The sequence below is a fragment of the Myotis myotis genome, unplaced genomic scaffold, assembly GCF_014108235.1.
Source record: "Myotis myotis isolate mMyoMyo1 unplaced genomic scaffold, mMyoMyo1.p scaffold_m19_p_8, whole genome shotgun sequence".
Taxonomy (NCBI): Eukaryota; Metazoa; Chordata; class Mammalia; order Chiroptera; family Vespertilionidae; genus Myotis; species Myotis myotis.
The window spans coordinates 18,239,152-18,255,136 of record NW_023416390.1 but is presented as its reverse complement, the minus strand read 5'-3'; the positions used below and the strand labels follow the sequence as shown (position 1 = coordinate 18,255,136).

Sequence of the window (15,985 nt, the reverse complement as noted above, 5' to 3'; positions counted from 1 at the left end):
ATATAGAGTTCAAAACCATGGTTATAGAGTTACTCAAGAATCTTCTAGAAATCTCTAAAAAAAAATGGAAAAGGACCAGAGGGGACATCTGACTATAAAAAGCATAATATTTAGGGATTCAATAGGAGAGTAGAGGATTCTGAGAATCAAATCAACGATTTGAAATATGAGGAAGCAAAAAACACCCAACCAGAAGAGCAAAAGAATAAAGAATCCAAACATATGAATATAGTGTAAGGAGCCTTTTGGACAACTTCAAGTGTACCAACATTTGTATTATGGGGGTGCCAGAAGAAGAGAGAGCAATAGATAATGAAAACCTATTTGAAGAAATAATGACAGAAAACATCTCCTACCTGGTGAAAGAAATAGACTTACAAGTTTAGGAAGCACAGAGAGTCCCAAACAAGAGGAACCCAAAGAGGACCACATCAAGATACATCATAATTGAAATGCCAAGGGCTAAACACAAAGTGAAAATCTTAAAAACAGCAAGAGAAAAACAGTTGGTTATCTACAAGGGAATGCCCATATGACTGCAAGCTGATTTCTCAACAGAAACTATGCAGGCCAGAAGGGGGTGGCAATAAATATTCAAAGTGATGAATAGCAAGAACCTACAACCAAGATTACTTTACCCAGCAAAGCTTATCATTAAGAATTGAAGGTCAGGCCTGAACCGGTTTGGCTCGGTGGATGGAGCGTCGGCTTGCAGACTGAAGGGTCCCAGGTTCGATTCCGGTCAGGGGCATGTACCTGGGTTGTGGGCACATCCCCAGTGGGAGGTGTGCGGGAGGCAGCTGATCGATGTTTCTCTCTCATCGATGTTTCTAACTCTCTATCTCTCTCCCTCTCTGTAAAAAGTCAATAAAATATATTTAAAAAAAAAATTGAAGGTCAGATAAAGAGCTTCACAGACAAGAAAAAGCTAAAGTTGTTCATCACCACCAAACATTATATGAAATGTTGAAGGGTATTCTTTGAGAAGAAGAAAAAAAAAGATCAAAAATATAAAGGACAAAATGGCAACAAATACATGCCTATCAATAATTGAATCTAAAAATCAAAATAAACAAATAAGAAATCTAATGAACAGAATAAACTGGTGAATAAAATAGAATCAGAGGCATGGAAATGGAACATACTGATGATTCTCAGAAGAAAGGGGAGTGGGGGCTGAGAAGAGATTAAACAAAGATTTTATATGCATATACGCATTACCTATGGACATAGACAATAGGGTGGCAAAGGCCTGGGGTGGGGCGAGAACCTGGTGAAGGGGGGCAATAGGGAGCAAAAAAGAGGGACATCTGTAATAATCTCAATGATAAAGATTAAAATAAATAATTACCTCTTCATATTCGTAATCATCTTCAGACGGTTCAGTTATGGTGACCTCTGAACATTTTGTCAAGTTTTAATCTCAAAATATATGGAATAAAATGATGACATTTAAAACTGATTTGTCCTTGAATTGGTAGATCAAAATTTTCATCAATGAAAGTTATTTAAATCTCCACTTTTTTCTTATATATACTTCTCAATTTTAAAATTAAATCCTCTTCTCAGGAAAGGCAGGGTACTTTTCAAACAAATATAAACTATATAGTAATTATAATTCAGCCGTTCATAAATTATCAAGAAATAAGCATTAAAATATCAGAAATGATTCTAATTAAAATTCTAACAACATTGCTGGAACACTTTTACAATTATAAGTAAGTCTAATTATAAATGAAAACTTCTACAGTTATTTTGTTTACTTTTCTCTTCAAATGTACAGAGTTAGTTATGCCAAGTTTAAAAGGTATTAGACACTTTAATGCACAGTAATGGTTATGAAAATCAAAGATGAGATTAGCCTAGTTTTCATTTCGCTGCTGGTTATAAGAAATTGTCTCTGTTATTCTGTCTTCCAAGAGTTAGCTGAAGGTGCATATAACAACTTATGTTGTTTGTAATAAGAACTGACAACATAGTATTTAATAGAGGCTGGATGCTGTCCTAAGGGTTTTACATGTATTAACTCATTTCATCCTCATCCTTTGTATAAAGCTGGAACCCCCAGTATCTCCATTTTACAGACCAGGCTCAAAGGCACAGACTGCACAGTGAGGGCCTAACAAACTGGGAATAAGCCCCAGGACAGAGGTGCTCAACCTGTGGGTCGCGACCCCTTTGGCGGTGGAACGACCCTTTCACAGGGGTCGCCTAAGACCATCCTACATATCAGATATTTACATTATGATTCATAAGAGTAGCAACATTACAGTTATGAAGTAGCAACGAAAATAATTTTATGGTTGGGTCACAACATGAGGAACTGTATTTAAAGGGCCAGAAGGTTAAGAACCACTGTTCCAGGAGCTTCACTATGCAATACTACCTCTCCTGTTGCTTTGTATGGGTTTTCTGTGTATGGAAATACTTGAGGCTTTTGCCAATTATTTTCCACATAGTTCTAAACCTCTAAAGATAGGTAGTACATTCTTTTTTCTTTTTTGTAATGCATTCTTGTTACTCAGCCTAATTATAAGCAATAACTCTTTAGTATTTGCCTTATTATTTGAAGACACACATAAACCAATTTCAGTAATAACCAACCCTCAGGACCCAGGTACCTGTCAAGGGGCTGTATTTTACGGTCAAACATGAGTGTCTCTCCCAAAAATATGGTGAAAAGTAATTTAGGTTAAAAATAAGTAATTCAAAGTAGACTAAGCAACCACACACCAAAAAAAAAAAAAAAAAGTTTAATGTCTGCAGCCCATCTCCTGACCTGAAATTCACCCTGATTGAGTACCAGGAGTGAAGTACTTACCTTTCACTAACATCCTACTTAAAGTACTTCCAAGTGTGCCCAATGTTCTTTGGCAAAGCCACTCTGATGTTTTCAGGTCTTTCTTAAGTTAGATCCTCATTTCTAGGAACCAAAATCAGTATTTTTTTAAAAACTTATTGCAGTATAACAAACTCCCAAAAACTTTGGGCTTAAAAAAAAAAAAACATAACACAATAAGCATCCATTATCTCATGTTTTCTGTGACCAAGAATTCAGTAGTGGCTTAGCTGAAAGATTTTTATTTGGGGTCACTCAATGCGGTCTCAGTTGAGGTGGCAGCCAGGGTTGTAGTCACAGGAAGGCTAAACTGAGGGAATAGGATCTATTTCCTGAAGGTTCACTGATATTGCTGTCTAGAGGACTCAGATCCTTCCCATGTGGATCTCTCCAGAATAGATCTTCCAGAATAGATCCACCAGAGTAAGCAATCCAAGAAAACAAAGTGGAAGCCACAATTTCTTTTATGAACAGCTACAATATCATGTATTCAACATATAATTGGTTACCCAGGTCAGCCCTATTCAGTATGAGGACACTATACAAGCTCATTTACACCAGCAGGTGGGAATCACTGGGCATCGTTTTGCAGGCTGGCTACTATATTACCTTATAGGGTTTCAAGGGCAGTAAGGAATTAACATATGTAAATCACTTAGAACAGTGCATGGCTTACAGTAAAGGTTACATACTGTGTTTGTTATTATTGTCCACGTTCTGGAAAGAGATGAGTTCCTGTGGAAAAATTCTCGTAAGTCTCCCATGGCCCAGTTCCCCCATATGTTAAGATAAATGGATGAAAGCTTTCTAAATCTTCCTCCTTCTAAATTTATATTTATCTGACACACTTTCACTTAATGAGATAAAATTTCCCGAATATCAGATTCAGGAAGTCAGTCTTTATTTTTATTGTTGACATTATTTCCCCACCTTTGCCCCCTCCACCTAATTCTCTCCCCACCCCTTTCCCTCTGGCCATCACTACACTGCTGTCTGTGTCTATAGGTTATGCATGTATGTTCTTTGGCTAATCCCTTCATCTTTTGTCCAGTCCCCACGCACCCTTCTTCCCTCTGACAGTGATCAGAACGTTCAATGTATCCATGCCTCTGTTTCTATCTTGTTCATCCTTTTATTTTGTTCATTGGATTCCACATATAAGTGAGATCATTCATTTTTGTCTTTCTAGGACTGGCTTATTTCACTCAGCATAATCATCTCTAGGTCTATCTATGCTGTTGCAAAAAATAAGAGTCAGCTTCTCTTTTATGGAAAAAGTATGCTCTCTTCTGAGAGACAACTACTAGAAATTGATTTTGTAAGCACTCACCTGTCATTAAATCTCCTGAAAAGCAATGCTGTCCTTCATCACTGTTCATACCATAAAAAATTCCACAAAAAAGCAAATATTCTATAATTATCTGGATAGACTTGATAATTGCAAATAAAACAACTGCTAACAAATTATTGTGAGGAAGAAAGGTGAAAGCAAAGGTTGCAAAACATAGCAATATGTAGAGGAAAAGCGTGATTTGTTCTAAAAGCTTTGGAAATATCTAAGAACACCTGCATACTCTATCCTGAAAATAATATAACCAATGGATTTTAATCGCTAGTAAAATATTCTGTTTCCACACAATCAAAGGAGACTAAGAAAAAATAGCTATCATTTTGTAGTGCTTAAAAAGTACTATTACATGGAAAATAATCATATTTATTCTCATAACAACCTTGTGAGATTGAATGGCACAGATACACTCATCTTCAAAAAAAAAAAAAAAAGAAAGAAAGAAAGAAAAGAAACTGAATCAAATTGAAAAAAAATCCCACAGAAATGAATCAAACAGATTAATAGGTTTTCCCAAAATCACATAGTTTTGAGTGACAAAGACACGTTTCTTGAATATGTCAAGAATTTTCAACTAAGCCATAGTATCTCTATAGTCACACAATAGGAATGTGCAATTTTTGCTAATATCCTAGATAATAAACTCAAATCTAGTTGTTTTCCAAACTCTTAAAAAATAGTACGGACAGCTAAATCAAATCATTTAAATAGCTCAATGTGAATTCCTTAAAGAAGGGAGAAGTACGAAAGGTCTAAAGACCCCAAAATTAAATTAACCAAGGCCAAGAGATTAATGAGACAAAAGATCAGGAAAAGGACAAAAACCCAAAATAGGAACTAGTATCCTCCTTGATTTATATTTTTAGTATCCACAATGTGACTTGAACAGAAAATCTTCCCAGCAGCAACTCAGTTGAAATGTGATGTTGCAGTGTTGCTGAGAAATAAATGTGCGTTGGCATGTATGTTGGCATGCATCTGTCTATCTGACTAGCTGGCTAGCAACACATGGACAAATGCATGAACGAATCCCAAAATGATTCTGTGACAGTTTACAAACATGCATACATTGCAAAATATAAAAATAAGTGCATATGGAAATTTGAGAAAAAGGGAAATAAGTAGAAATAAAAGTAAAGATGTAGTACATGCCATGGGTCTCATAATTTTGTGAAATGTAGGCCACAGGTTTGACTATAAGCTTCCCAGCAGTCAGGGTGAAAGGAGGATATGACTAGATACCAATTCAATATCCATCCAATGAAAACAGATGAATTTCTCAGTAGATGTACAGCAATTTCTGGTTGCAAAGCATGAATAAATTACGCTCCCAGATTCTCATGACGAGGACACTGTATGTTGTACAGATACGGATCCCCTTGGCCCTCGGGATGCCAGAAAGACAGCATAAAGCAGAATCTGACAGAATAACACGTATGGGAAGCACTACTTTAGAGGCAGAATTGCCAGAGTGGAAATAAACAATTCATCAGAATTGTCTGAAAGATAAAACCTTCACAGATGAGAAAGTTTCCCAGTAAAAGTAGAACCACAGTAATCGAATCTCCTAGGTGAGCCTATTCTCCAGGAAATGTCCCTACAATTAAGCTGGTCACAATTCTCACGCAATTTTTTCCCCACTGTAGAATAATAAGCTGGCATCTGGCTTAAAATCAGTTTATTAATGCCAAGCTGACTCTGGGCCCTTACAAAGCTCCCTTCCCTTTATCTACCTATATTCCTTCAAAGAACATCACTGAACTCCAGTTCTGAAATTCACTTTTTTCCAGCGTGTTCCCCTCAGATCTGGTTCTTGCCTTTTGGCCTGTTTGAGCTTAACTTGACACTTATTCTGGGCCTGGTTTGCTAGTCTGCTCTTACCGAGGCTACCGTCTGTGGCTCCCCTTTGCTGCCTGGTCTGCAGCCACATTCTCTCACACCACCTACTTCCAAGCCAGATTCTATGTCCTAGAGTCATAGCCTGGTCTCAGACCAGGGTCCCACTTCTCCACATCTCCTCTTGCCCTGGAAGGAATGTAATAGTATTTGTGAGTTTGCATAGCATGACTCAGCTCCCTGGTACTTGGTCAACACAGGTGAACTAATGGGCACTTTTTGCGCTAGCAGAATCTTCACTAGATCCTGACCATCTAGATATTATCAGAAAACGGACAACAGGCACCCACACTGAAACTGCCAGGGAGCCGGATACCCATCACAGACCTACAGGAGACTCAACAGCAGGAAGCCTGAGAAGTATCTCAGCTGGTCGAGTGGAGCAGAGCTCGAGGTGCCACTTGTCATGACGCTGTCACAAATAAGGTTCTGCAAAAGGACCACAGGTACAAGCAGCATACGGCATTGCTCACACACTCGTCTCTCCCACTACCACATTTATAGGTCGTGATCACTGCCAGCAGCCGCATCTCCATAAAGAACTGGAGTGAAACATATAGCTAATTATATTTTCCATGATTTCCCAAAGCTGCTATAGGCAGAAATTGCTTTGTAATCTTTGCCATCACTGCAGAGCCAATGTACACAAAGGCAATCGAAAATCTAGGTTGGATCCTCCATAATCAACACTTTACTTACTAAATTGAAATCAAAGAAAAGTGCTGTAAATAGGAAACATCATAGTTATGTTCCCTTTCTTAGGAATTCCAGTTTAAATAAAGCAAGTTAGCTGAATAATGTAAACCAAACATGGGGAATAACTGGCATGCTGGCTACCACTTTCCCCAATGTTTGCTTCCTGCAGTCTTTCCCACCGAGTCTTCATTAGGCCTCAGGATTCTTACTAACACACATACCAGGAAGCCAGTACCATTTCAGTTGCATTGCCCAGAATGGAAACGTATTGGCCACCCTTGCCCTGGACAGCTGCTGCAACTGGAAAATACCTCTTTCTACGTATAAGACTCATATAAGACTTAGACAGTGGGTGGCAGTGTAAATTTTCCAATCTGTAAGCCAGTAGATACACAAAGATATCGACATATTGTATGTCTGTCTGAAAACATAAGGGGAAAAGGTTAAGATGTTTGCATCCAGCCTTGCGACTCCTATTACTGTTCTTACCAGCAGCTCCCGCGAGCTTGTTAGCAATGCTAAGTCTCAGCCCTGACCTGGACTTACTGAATTAAAACCTTCACTTAGAGATCCATATCTGTGATTCATATGCACATTAAAGTTTGCTTCAACTAGAGGACACAGAACAAAACACATTTCTTTTCTCTCCAAATAGCCTATGCCTTTCCTGCATGTAAAGGTCAGCACTCTGGGCTTAGTAACATGCCTCCTGGTCTAGATTCTACATTCAGATCGTCTCCTTTCTATTTGACTGTATGTAGGGCGCCACTAAGTGCCGTGTGCAAATCCAGTATTGCAATGATAATAAGGAATACTCAACTTGAGTACATAATGATAATATTGAGGATTTTACAGTATCTTTTCATTTAATACTATAAACATTCCAGAGAAGCAACATAACAGAGAGAAGAAATTTTAAAATGTTAAGAAGAATAAAATATTTTTAAATGACAAAAGTTCAATTTTAATTAAACAACGTTATCAGTGAACAGTACGCTATTGTAATGAAAGACTGGCCAGGAATGTCACTTAAAAAGACAAGCATCCATCTTAGATGAGTATCGATTTAGTGTGGTCACCGTATTTCAGGGTCTGGAATCCTTAATTTTGCATTTTCACACACAGTTAAGTTTGGAGCTGCCTCGAAAAACTGGCTTAACTCACTCAATCCTCAGAAATCGCTGTTCAGAGATAGCTGTCGGGACCAGAGGGCACATTTTCAGTAGCCAGTAAACTTATTTATGTCCACAGTCTCAGGGGCCAGATTCTTAGTGTTAGAATGCCTAGAAAGATAATATAATAATCAAAGGCTAGTTGGGGAGTAGAGAATCACCACAAAGAGGGTAGATAACAAAAATGACATTCTGTGGGCCTCCCTTTCCTAGAGTCATATATTCCATTCCTTGAACAAGGCCTTTCTCTAGACAGGTAGCAATAAAATCAATTAAGCCTTAGCTTTCTTAGTACAATTCATTCCTGCCGGCATCTCCCAACTGGAATCGGGCTTTCCCAAATGTCTCCAGCCACACATTAATAGGCAGCCCATGGTAACTACTGCAACTGAAAACCTCACCCAAGTGGTATTGATTTCTAATAGAGGGGGTTCATTTGCAGAAGACAATCAACCTGCATTAAATTCCACATGTGAGTGAAATCATATGGTCCTTGTTCTCTGACGGGCTTGTTTCACTTAGCATAATGTTCTCCAGGTCTATCCGTGCCATCCCAAAGAGTAAACAAAATGAACTAACAAGCAAAATAGAGAAAAACTCATAGAGAGCAGGCTGATAGCTCGGGGGTTATGGGGGGTAGCGGGGGAGAGGGGGTATTGAGCAAAAAAGAAAAATGAAAGAAAAAACTCATAGACCTGGACAATAGTGTGGTGATTCTGGGAGGAGGGAGAGAGAAGTGGAAAAGGGTATATGAGAGATAAATGATGATGGAAAAATCAAAGGAAAAAAAAAGAGAAAAGACAACTAACCTTCTTTACAAATTCTGGAGACATCTACTATATGGCCCTTTACAGATCATTTAGTTAAAATCTAGCCTTATATTCCACAATGCTGCAAATACCTCTTTTATGAAAAGTTCTCCAAAGGACCTATGCACTCCATGACCACATTTCTTAAAGCTCTGGCGATAGCTAAATAAGGACTATGTCATGTATATTTGTATCTCATCTTTTGAAAGTTTAAAACATAAAAGCAATGATATTGTAAAGTGCTTCAGAAGAGAAACAGGTGTCACTATTATGGCTAGGAGGTTCCAAAGGAGGGGTGGTGCAGGGGTAAGAAATATTTATTTTTCCTGAATACATTCTCTACCCTGTTGTAAAGAATGTGGGGACTTTATTGATGAAGCCATTCCCCCCATGATGGATCCTGGCTGTGTTTCTGGTTTGGGCCACACTAATGTGTACATGTTCTTCATGTGTAAATGTTTAAAAGCAAAGAAAAAGCTGATTGCCTGGAGAATTTCAGTCAACACCTTTCAAAGCCTTGCTCAATATTGATAGCTTGTTGTCTAGTGTTCTAGGAGCATCTGTTCAGTCATAAATAAAGTCCAGCACTAGATGCCATAGATTAGAAGTGATAAAGTGTACATGCAAAGTAGAGAACATCAGATTTCTGGTTCATTTGTGCTTATTATAACTTTTATTTATCCACTGCAATAGCTCAATTAAATTACCTGAGAGCTAAAGACTTTAAACCCAAGAAAGTCTCACTTCAGCAACTATCATAATTGCCTTAAGAAACAATGTCAAATAACATTATACAGTCAACTCTTAATTATGCACGTTAGGAGAGCCCAGGGATACTGGGATACTTGGCATTCAGAAGTAATCCTCCAAACTAAGAGTTAAGTCTCCCCCATGTCTAAACCTTACCTGAACATTGCACTGAATGTAGAAAAATTGACTGGTTAAATGTTTAGCTTTGTTATCCCCTGAGTACTCTTTGGTTGAAAGCCAAAACAGTAGTCAGTCAAGCAAAGAGAGATGAAAGGAAAGCAAAGGGCCTAGGTAATTCCCAAAATAGATAATGAAATTATGAAAACTTGGAGTTGCTTGTATTTGCAAATGTGATTATCAAGAGAAATCTTGATAGGTTTTGTGCAAAATGCTACATGCTGATAGTGTGACTCAGTGAACCCCCTGTCAATTAAGTGAACACAGATTTCGTTGCTGAAAATTGTGCTATCTTGGAGTCCCACCATTTATTTCACAAAAATGTCATAAAAAGTTACCTCGCATTTGTCTTATGATAACAATTAACTATGTGTTACAGAAATCATTTCAATACAGACAAAAATGGTAAGATGCCTGATTACTATTCACTAGCAAGGATACTGGGTAACTTTATACTTGATGTAGATTGCTCTGAACAAAAAAAAAGTTGACTTGTTTTTTAATTTAAAAAGGACTATTACTTTAAAAAAAGCTTGACAGAACTATGAAAACAGAATATAAAACTTCATTTAAGACACTAAAACACCCACATATTCCATTCAAATCAATTTCTAAACTCTTCAAACTTATACGCCTGGAAAGATCACGTTTGCCTCCAGTAGAATGCTGCATACTTCCTTTGATCTTTTCAACCAAGTTCCTCAGAGTTCCCTGCAGCAGGGATGTGTACTGAGCCTGAGTCAGACAGATTAATCAGTTTGCCAAAGCTCACAACCATTGAACTTCAGAGAACCATTGCTGGGTCTCTGATGTCTTGAATTAGAGCTGGAGTGACTATAGGGGGACAAATATATATACATACATACATACATAATAGGTAGATTTATGAGTTTCCTTGATATCTTTGAGAATAAAATAGATAAACCATCTCTGTTTTACCTGCCGGAAGAAAGGAATAGATATATTTTTTCTCATGAAACCTCCCATCAGTACAATTAACCTATATGCCTCGAGGAGAGCTGAAAAGATTGTTGTAGTATTTTAATCCTCATCTTAGAGATGTTTTACTGATGAGAGAGAGAGAGAGAGAGAGAGAGAGAGAGAGAGAGAGAGAGAGAGAGAGAGAAACATCGACCTGTTGCCACCCATAACCCACCAGGGATTGAAGGGAGCTCAAAAGTTTTACACAAGAAATAATTAACTTAATTATCCACATACGGCTATTCAGTTTTTTGCTATTTCTTTTGATAATTGCTCATCACTTTCTGGCTTTCTCCCAACACCTCTCCGCCCTGTCAGCTCACCAGGATATTATTTAGTTGCTAAAGAAGAAAAAAAACAAACAAACGTATTTATTATTAAAAAGCCAAAATTGAAACTACCCAGGAAGTTGATGTTACCAAAATAAATCTTTTTAAGCATTGGATATAGGTGGGACACTCTGAGCTTCAGCTTCTTAAAAGCCCAAAGACAGAGGATTCCCTAGTCTCCAAACTTTCTTGACCAATTCCTTCTGGAATTCTGAAAGCTTGGGGAAAACACTGAGCCCAAACGAGGGTTGGATCAATTTGTTGTTCCACCTTCACACAAAACTTTTATCCAAAGTTTACTCTGATAACTATATAAGGGGGGTTCGGTGGCAGAAAGGCCAGCTTGAGCTCCAACTGGGGAGAATCGGGGCCCCAAGCCTCCAGGACGCCCCCCAGTGGAGAGCTCAGGCCCTGGCCCCTAATACCCGTTATTGCAGCCGGCGCCTGGGGCCGCGCCCATATGGGAAGGATACGCTCCAGGTAGTAGGTTCCCTCTGCCATGTCAGAGGCGTCCCCGCCAGCCGCCGAGCCCATGCCCAAAGCTTCTTCCAGAGCCCGCAGGGACGAGGTGGGCACCCCTTGCTGAGCAGCCATCGGGGCGCTCTGGGCCGTACCCCCCGCCTGTGCACCGCGTTCCTAGGAGCAACGTCGTCGAAGATGCCTGCCAACGACCCCACGCAGCTGTCGCGAGAGCCTGACACTCCATCACCCCTCCCACCAGGCCAGCTCCGGACACGGAAGGGCTGCCCAGCGACACTCCTTGGTGCCCTCTGAGCGTCCCGGGTTACCACGGCAACGTCGTTGCCTAGTTACCCTGAGCGTTCCGAGGCCAAAGCAGTGGGCTTGGATTACACACATTTTCTGACCGGGGCAGCTTGGTTTTCTTTAGGTTTGTTTGACCTTGACATTTCTTACTTTATTTCTTCCCTAAATTGCCATTCTCTTGAATCTTACATATCCATCAGCAGTCTCCGGATTTTAGATATATGTGGAGTCCCATTATCTCCAGGGGAAAGGAAGATTCTCAGTGCCTGGGGCGGTGGGGCAGTGGTGGGGGGGAGGGGGGAGGCAGCTAGAAATCATGATTGAGAGACTGACCCTGGGGAAACTACCATCCTCAGACGCTTAGCAGCAAAGAAATGGGGTGCTTGACTTAGTTGAATTCATTCTTGTGCTCCTTTAAAACATTTATCTGGACATCTGTCTTGACTTTGATTTAGTACACTGCTGGGACTTGGACTAGTATTTGGAGCGTTGTTTCTTGTCAAGGTAAAGCCACTTTCAAAAGAATTATGAGGTACAAATGGCCCTAACATAATGTATAATAAGTGGTGTTTGCCCAATCATGTGCAGTCCTTTGCTATGACGGGATCTCCCGCAGATTTATGTTGCATATATAGCAGAAGCAAGCATCTGCTGGGTCCTTTTCTTTGAAGATTTTTTTTTATTCTACATTTCTTGATAAAAAAGTGATTATTCATCTAAAGCGTTCTTGCAAGGGGTAAAACAACAAAAAGAATTAACACGCACCAGGCACATTGTAGACACTAAAAAATGTTTCTATTGAAGTTAATTGTTTTATTTTAAATAATCAAGGGTCACAGACATAGTATTTGGAGAACTCATTCCTGGTATTTTTTTTAAAAAATAACCTACTCTTTGTCCTTTATGCCTCATATCAAACAAATCCAGAGTGCTCATTAAATGCAAGAAACAATTATAAGAGGCTGAAAATACAGGAAAAGAACTCTGAAATTGGGGGATCCACTGCTTTCATAGAAAGCCTGCTCATTGTTCAAAGCGGGGGCACTACCCCATCCTTCAAGGTGGTTTCCTGTAAACACAAGACTGAGAAATGGCCTGGGTAAGCAGAGGCACATGTCTGAGCAAGAGGAAACCAGCAAAGGCATGTAGGAGCAGGAGGAAACCAGCAAAGGCATGTAGGAACATGAGGAAACCACGGAGAAGAATTTCTCTGAACAGTTAATGTTTACTTCCATTTTTTTTTCTTTTGTTTGTTACAATGTCTCTAATTTTTAGCTGTAGTAGATCAAGTTCTACAAATAGGTTTACATCCTGGCTCTTTGTATGACCTTAATTAACTTCAGCTCTCTGAGCCTTACTTTCCTCTTTTCTAAAACAGATTTTTAATACCTACCTTACTGAAATGTAAAGAGTAAATGAAATATGTAAAAAGCACTTAGCATTATTATAATGTCCGGTATATAACATCTTTTGAATAAAAACTGTAAGTGGTATGCTGATCAAAATTGGACGTTATATTTGTAAGGAACTTACATATATAAGAACATTTTTAAGACAAAACTCAAATACTTTTAGAAATATACAGCAAAGGGGGAAAAATGTTAATAGAGGCATAATTATTTTCTGATGTCAAGTATCCATTGCTTAAGGTAGAGAAGAGGTGAGAATGATTCATGTCAAAAGAGCTAAAAAATAAAATAAAAAGTCTTGTAACTCAAAAATGTATCACTGCTGCACTCCTCCAAAAACATTTTTAATTCTAAAAGACTGGTTCTCTAAGGGTTTCAGATTACCAGAGTTCAAATTCAGAGTTCCCAATTTCATGTCTATTTCATGGAATTTAAATTTGGATGTCACCCAAGATGTGTATAGTTCAACTACAATTTGAACACGTCACAGGAACCTAAACAGCAGTGAATTTCAAAATTCAAATTAGAAGCATTTTTACTATTGATTATTGTAAACCTTTAGATCTCTACAATGGATAGGTAATAATATTTAAAGCCATAAAATAAAAACAATCATCTTAAATATAAACAGAACCAATAAAATATAAACAGATTTAACCTTCAGATTAAAAAAAAATGGAATGTGGTCTTTTGTGGTGATTGCTAGTATCTTAAAACTAGTATGTCTTTACAAGAGATTAAAAATAATCTTTTTCCATCCAATTTTCTTATTTGTTAATTGCTGGTGTAATTTAAAATGTGGTGTGAAAGTCTTACTAAGAAAAAAACAGAAACTCCATATCATACTGGAGGTTTGAGATGTTTTATTGTTGTATTTAATATATGTTTATTGATTTCAGAGAGAGAAAGAGAGAGAAAGAGAGAGAGAGAGAGAGACATCAATGATGAGATAAAATCATTGATTGGCTGCCTCCTACACATCTCCTACTAGGGATTGAGCTGAAAACCCCATCATGTGCCCTTGACCAGTACCGAACCCTTCAGTTCACAGGCCAATTCCTTTTATCTACTGAGCCAAACCAGCTAGGGCTGGAGGTTTGAATTTTAATGCTTTTCGATAGTCCTTCCATCCTATAGTGTTTTTTTTCTTTTTAAAAATATTTTACAAATTTCCTTGAAGTGGAAAAAAAGAAAGTGCCTTAACATTTTGATGAATGAACAGCAATCTATCTAGATTTTCTTTGAATATATTCCTAAAAGAGGTAAATAAAGAAAACCAATGGAGACAGGCAAAATGAAATAACAATCACAAAGGACAAAGATTTTATTTCCTTCATACCTAAATGTTCCATTTTTATAAAAGTGAAATTAAGTTTAAAAGAAAAACCAGAAAGTAATCTTACAATGAATTTATTCTTTACATTTGTAGTTTCAAAGCAGAGAATATTTATGCAAAAATATAGTAAAATACTATTCAATTTTCAGAAGTTATGGTTGCTCATTTGCTGATGCATTTTTTAAAACTACCTTATTTTATTTCAAAACTTCACAGTAAGTGTAGCCAGTTTTAAAATTTCAGAATTCATATAAGTAGTGGTAATTGACTGTAGTAGAAATTATCATTTTCAAAATTGCAGCTATATTTTTCTTCCTTCCTTTTTTTAGTATCAACCACTTGAAAATCCATATCTCTGATGTTTTTAGCATGTCCACAATTATCTACACCACTAGAAATAAAGAAGGAAGAAGAAAACAAGCATAAAGGGAAAAAAGAGAAGAGAAGGGAAGGGGAAGGGAGGGTAGAGGAAGGGAAGGAGAGGGGAGGAGAGGGGATAGGAGGGGAGGGGAGGGGAAGGAAGGTCTTAGCATATCAATTTTGTCACAAATATTTGTCTACATTTATCATTTTATTATTGACATCTTTTATATTATAGTTTGAAATTTTAAAAATTCAATTTTCCTATAGTAAATTATGGCAACATTTCCTGAAATGTTTTCTGGGTTTACAGTCTTGATTAATAATATTTTGCCAGCCCTAGCCAGTTTTGCTCAGTGGATAGAGCTTCAGCCTGTGGACTAGAAGATCCCTGGTTCACATGTACCTTGGTTGCAGGTGACTCCCCAGCCCAGGCCCTGGTCAGGGCTCCTGCAGTAGGTAACAAATGGATGTGTTGCTCTCAAATCAATGTTTCTCTCTGTCTTTCCCTCTTTCTTCCACTTTCCCTAAAAATCAATGGGAAAATATCCTCAGTGAGGATTTAAAAAAAAAAAAAAAGAATATTTTGCCAAAATTATATATATTATAAGCACACTTCTAAATTTTAAAAACTTTCAATGTTCTTCTATTTCCTTTTTTGATATTTAAACTAGAGGCCAGGTGCACGAATTTGTGCACAGGTGGGGTCCCTCAGCCTGGCTGGCGACCGGTTGTTCAGTCACACAGACTTTGATATATATAGATAGTTAATTCATCTGGAGTTTATTTTTATGTAGGGGATAAAATGGATTCCAATTTTATTTCTTCCAGATGGATAGCCATTAAAGCAGAACTTTTAAAAAAATTATCCATTCCCATCAAATATATCATTTTATATATTCAATTCTTATTTTAATAACATTTATGAAATACTGTATACCTGTAGCATATTTGTCTGCTTCTGTACCAATACCATATTGATTTGTGCTTAGTGTATTTTTGTTGATGATGTCCTGATATCTCCAATAATTAAGTCCCTTTTCCTTTTTCTCTTTTATTTCTAGCTCATATTAGGCAATTAATATTATTTTAAACAAGTCCCCTTTTCCTACAAAAGC

At 37.8% G+C, this 15,985-nt stretch overlaps 1 protein-coding gene across 1 annotated transcript in view; it reads right to left on the bottom strand.

Annotated features, from left to right (window-relative positions):
- Positions 1–11,591, bottom strand: part of SPAG16 (sperm associated antigen 16) — a 658,615-nt gene extending 647,024 nt beyond the window's left edge. The window contains exons 1-2 of the mRNA XM_036318536.1: positions 11,471–11,591; positions 1,352–1,398 (exon numbers count right to left, since the gene is read on the bottom strand). Of these exons, the coding sequence (XP_036174429.1) occupies positions 1,352–1,398; positions 11,471–11,591 (168 nt within the window). The remainder of the gene's footprint in view (positions 1–1,351; positions 1,399–11,470) is intronic.
- Between the last annotated feature and the right edge of the window lie 4,394 nt (positions 11,592–15,985).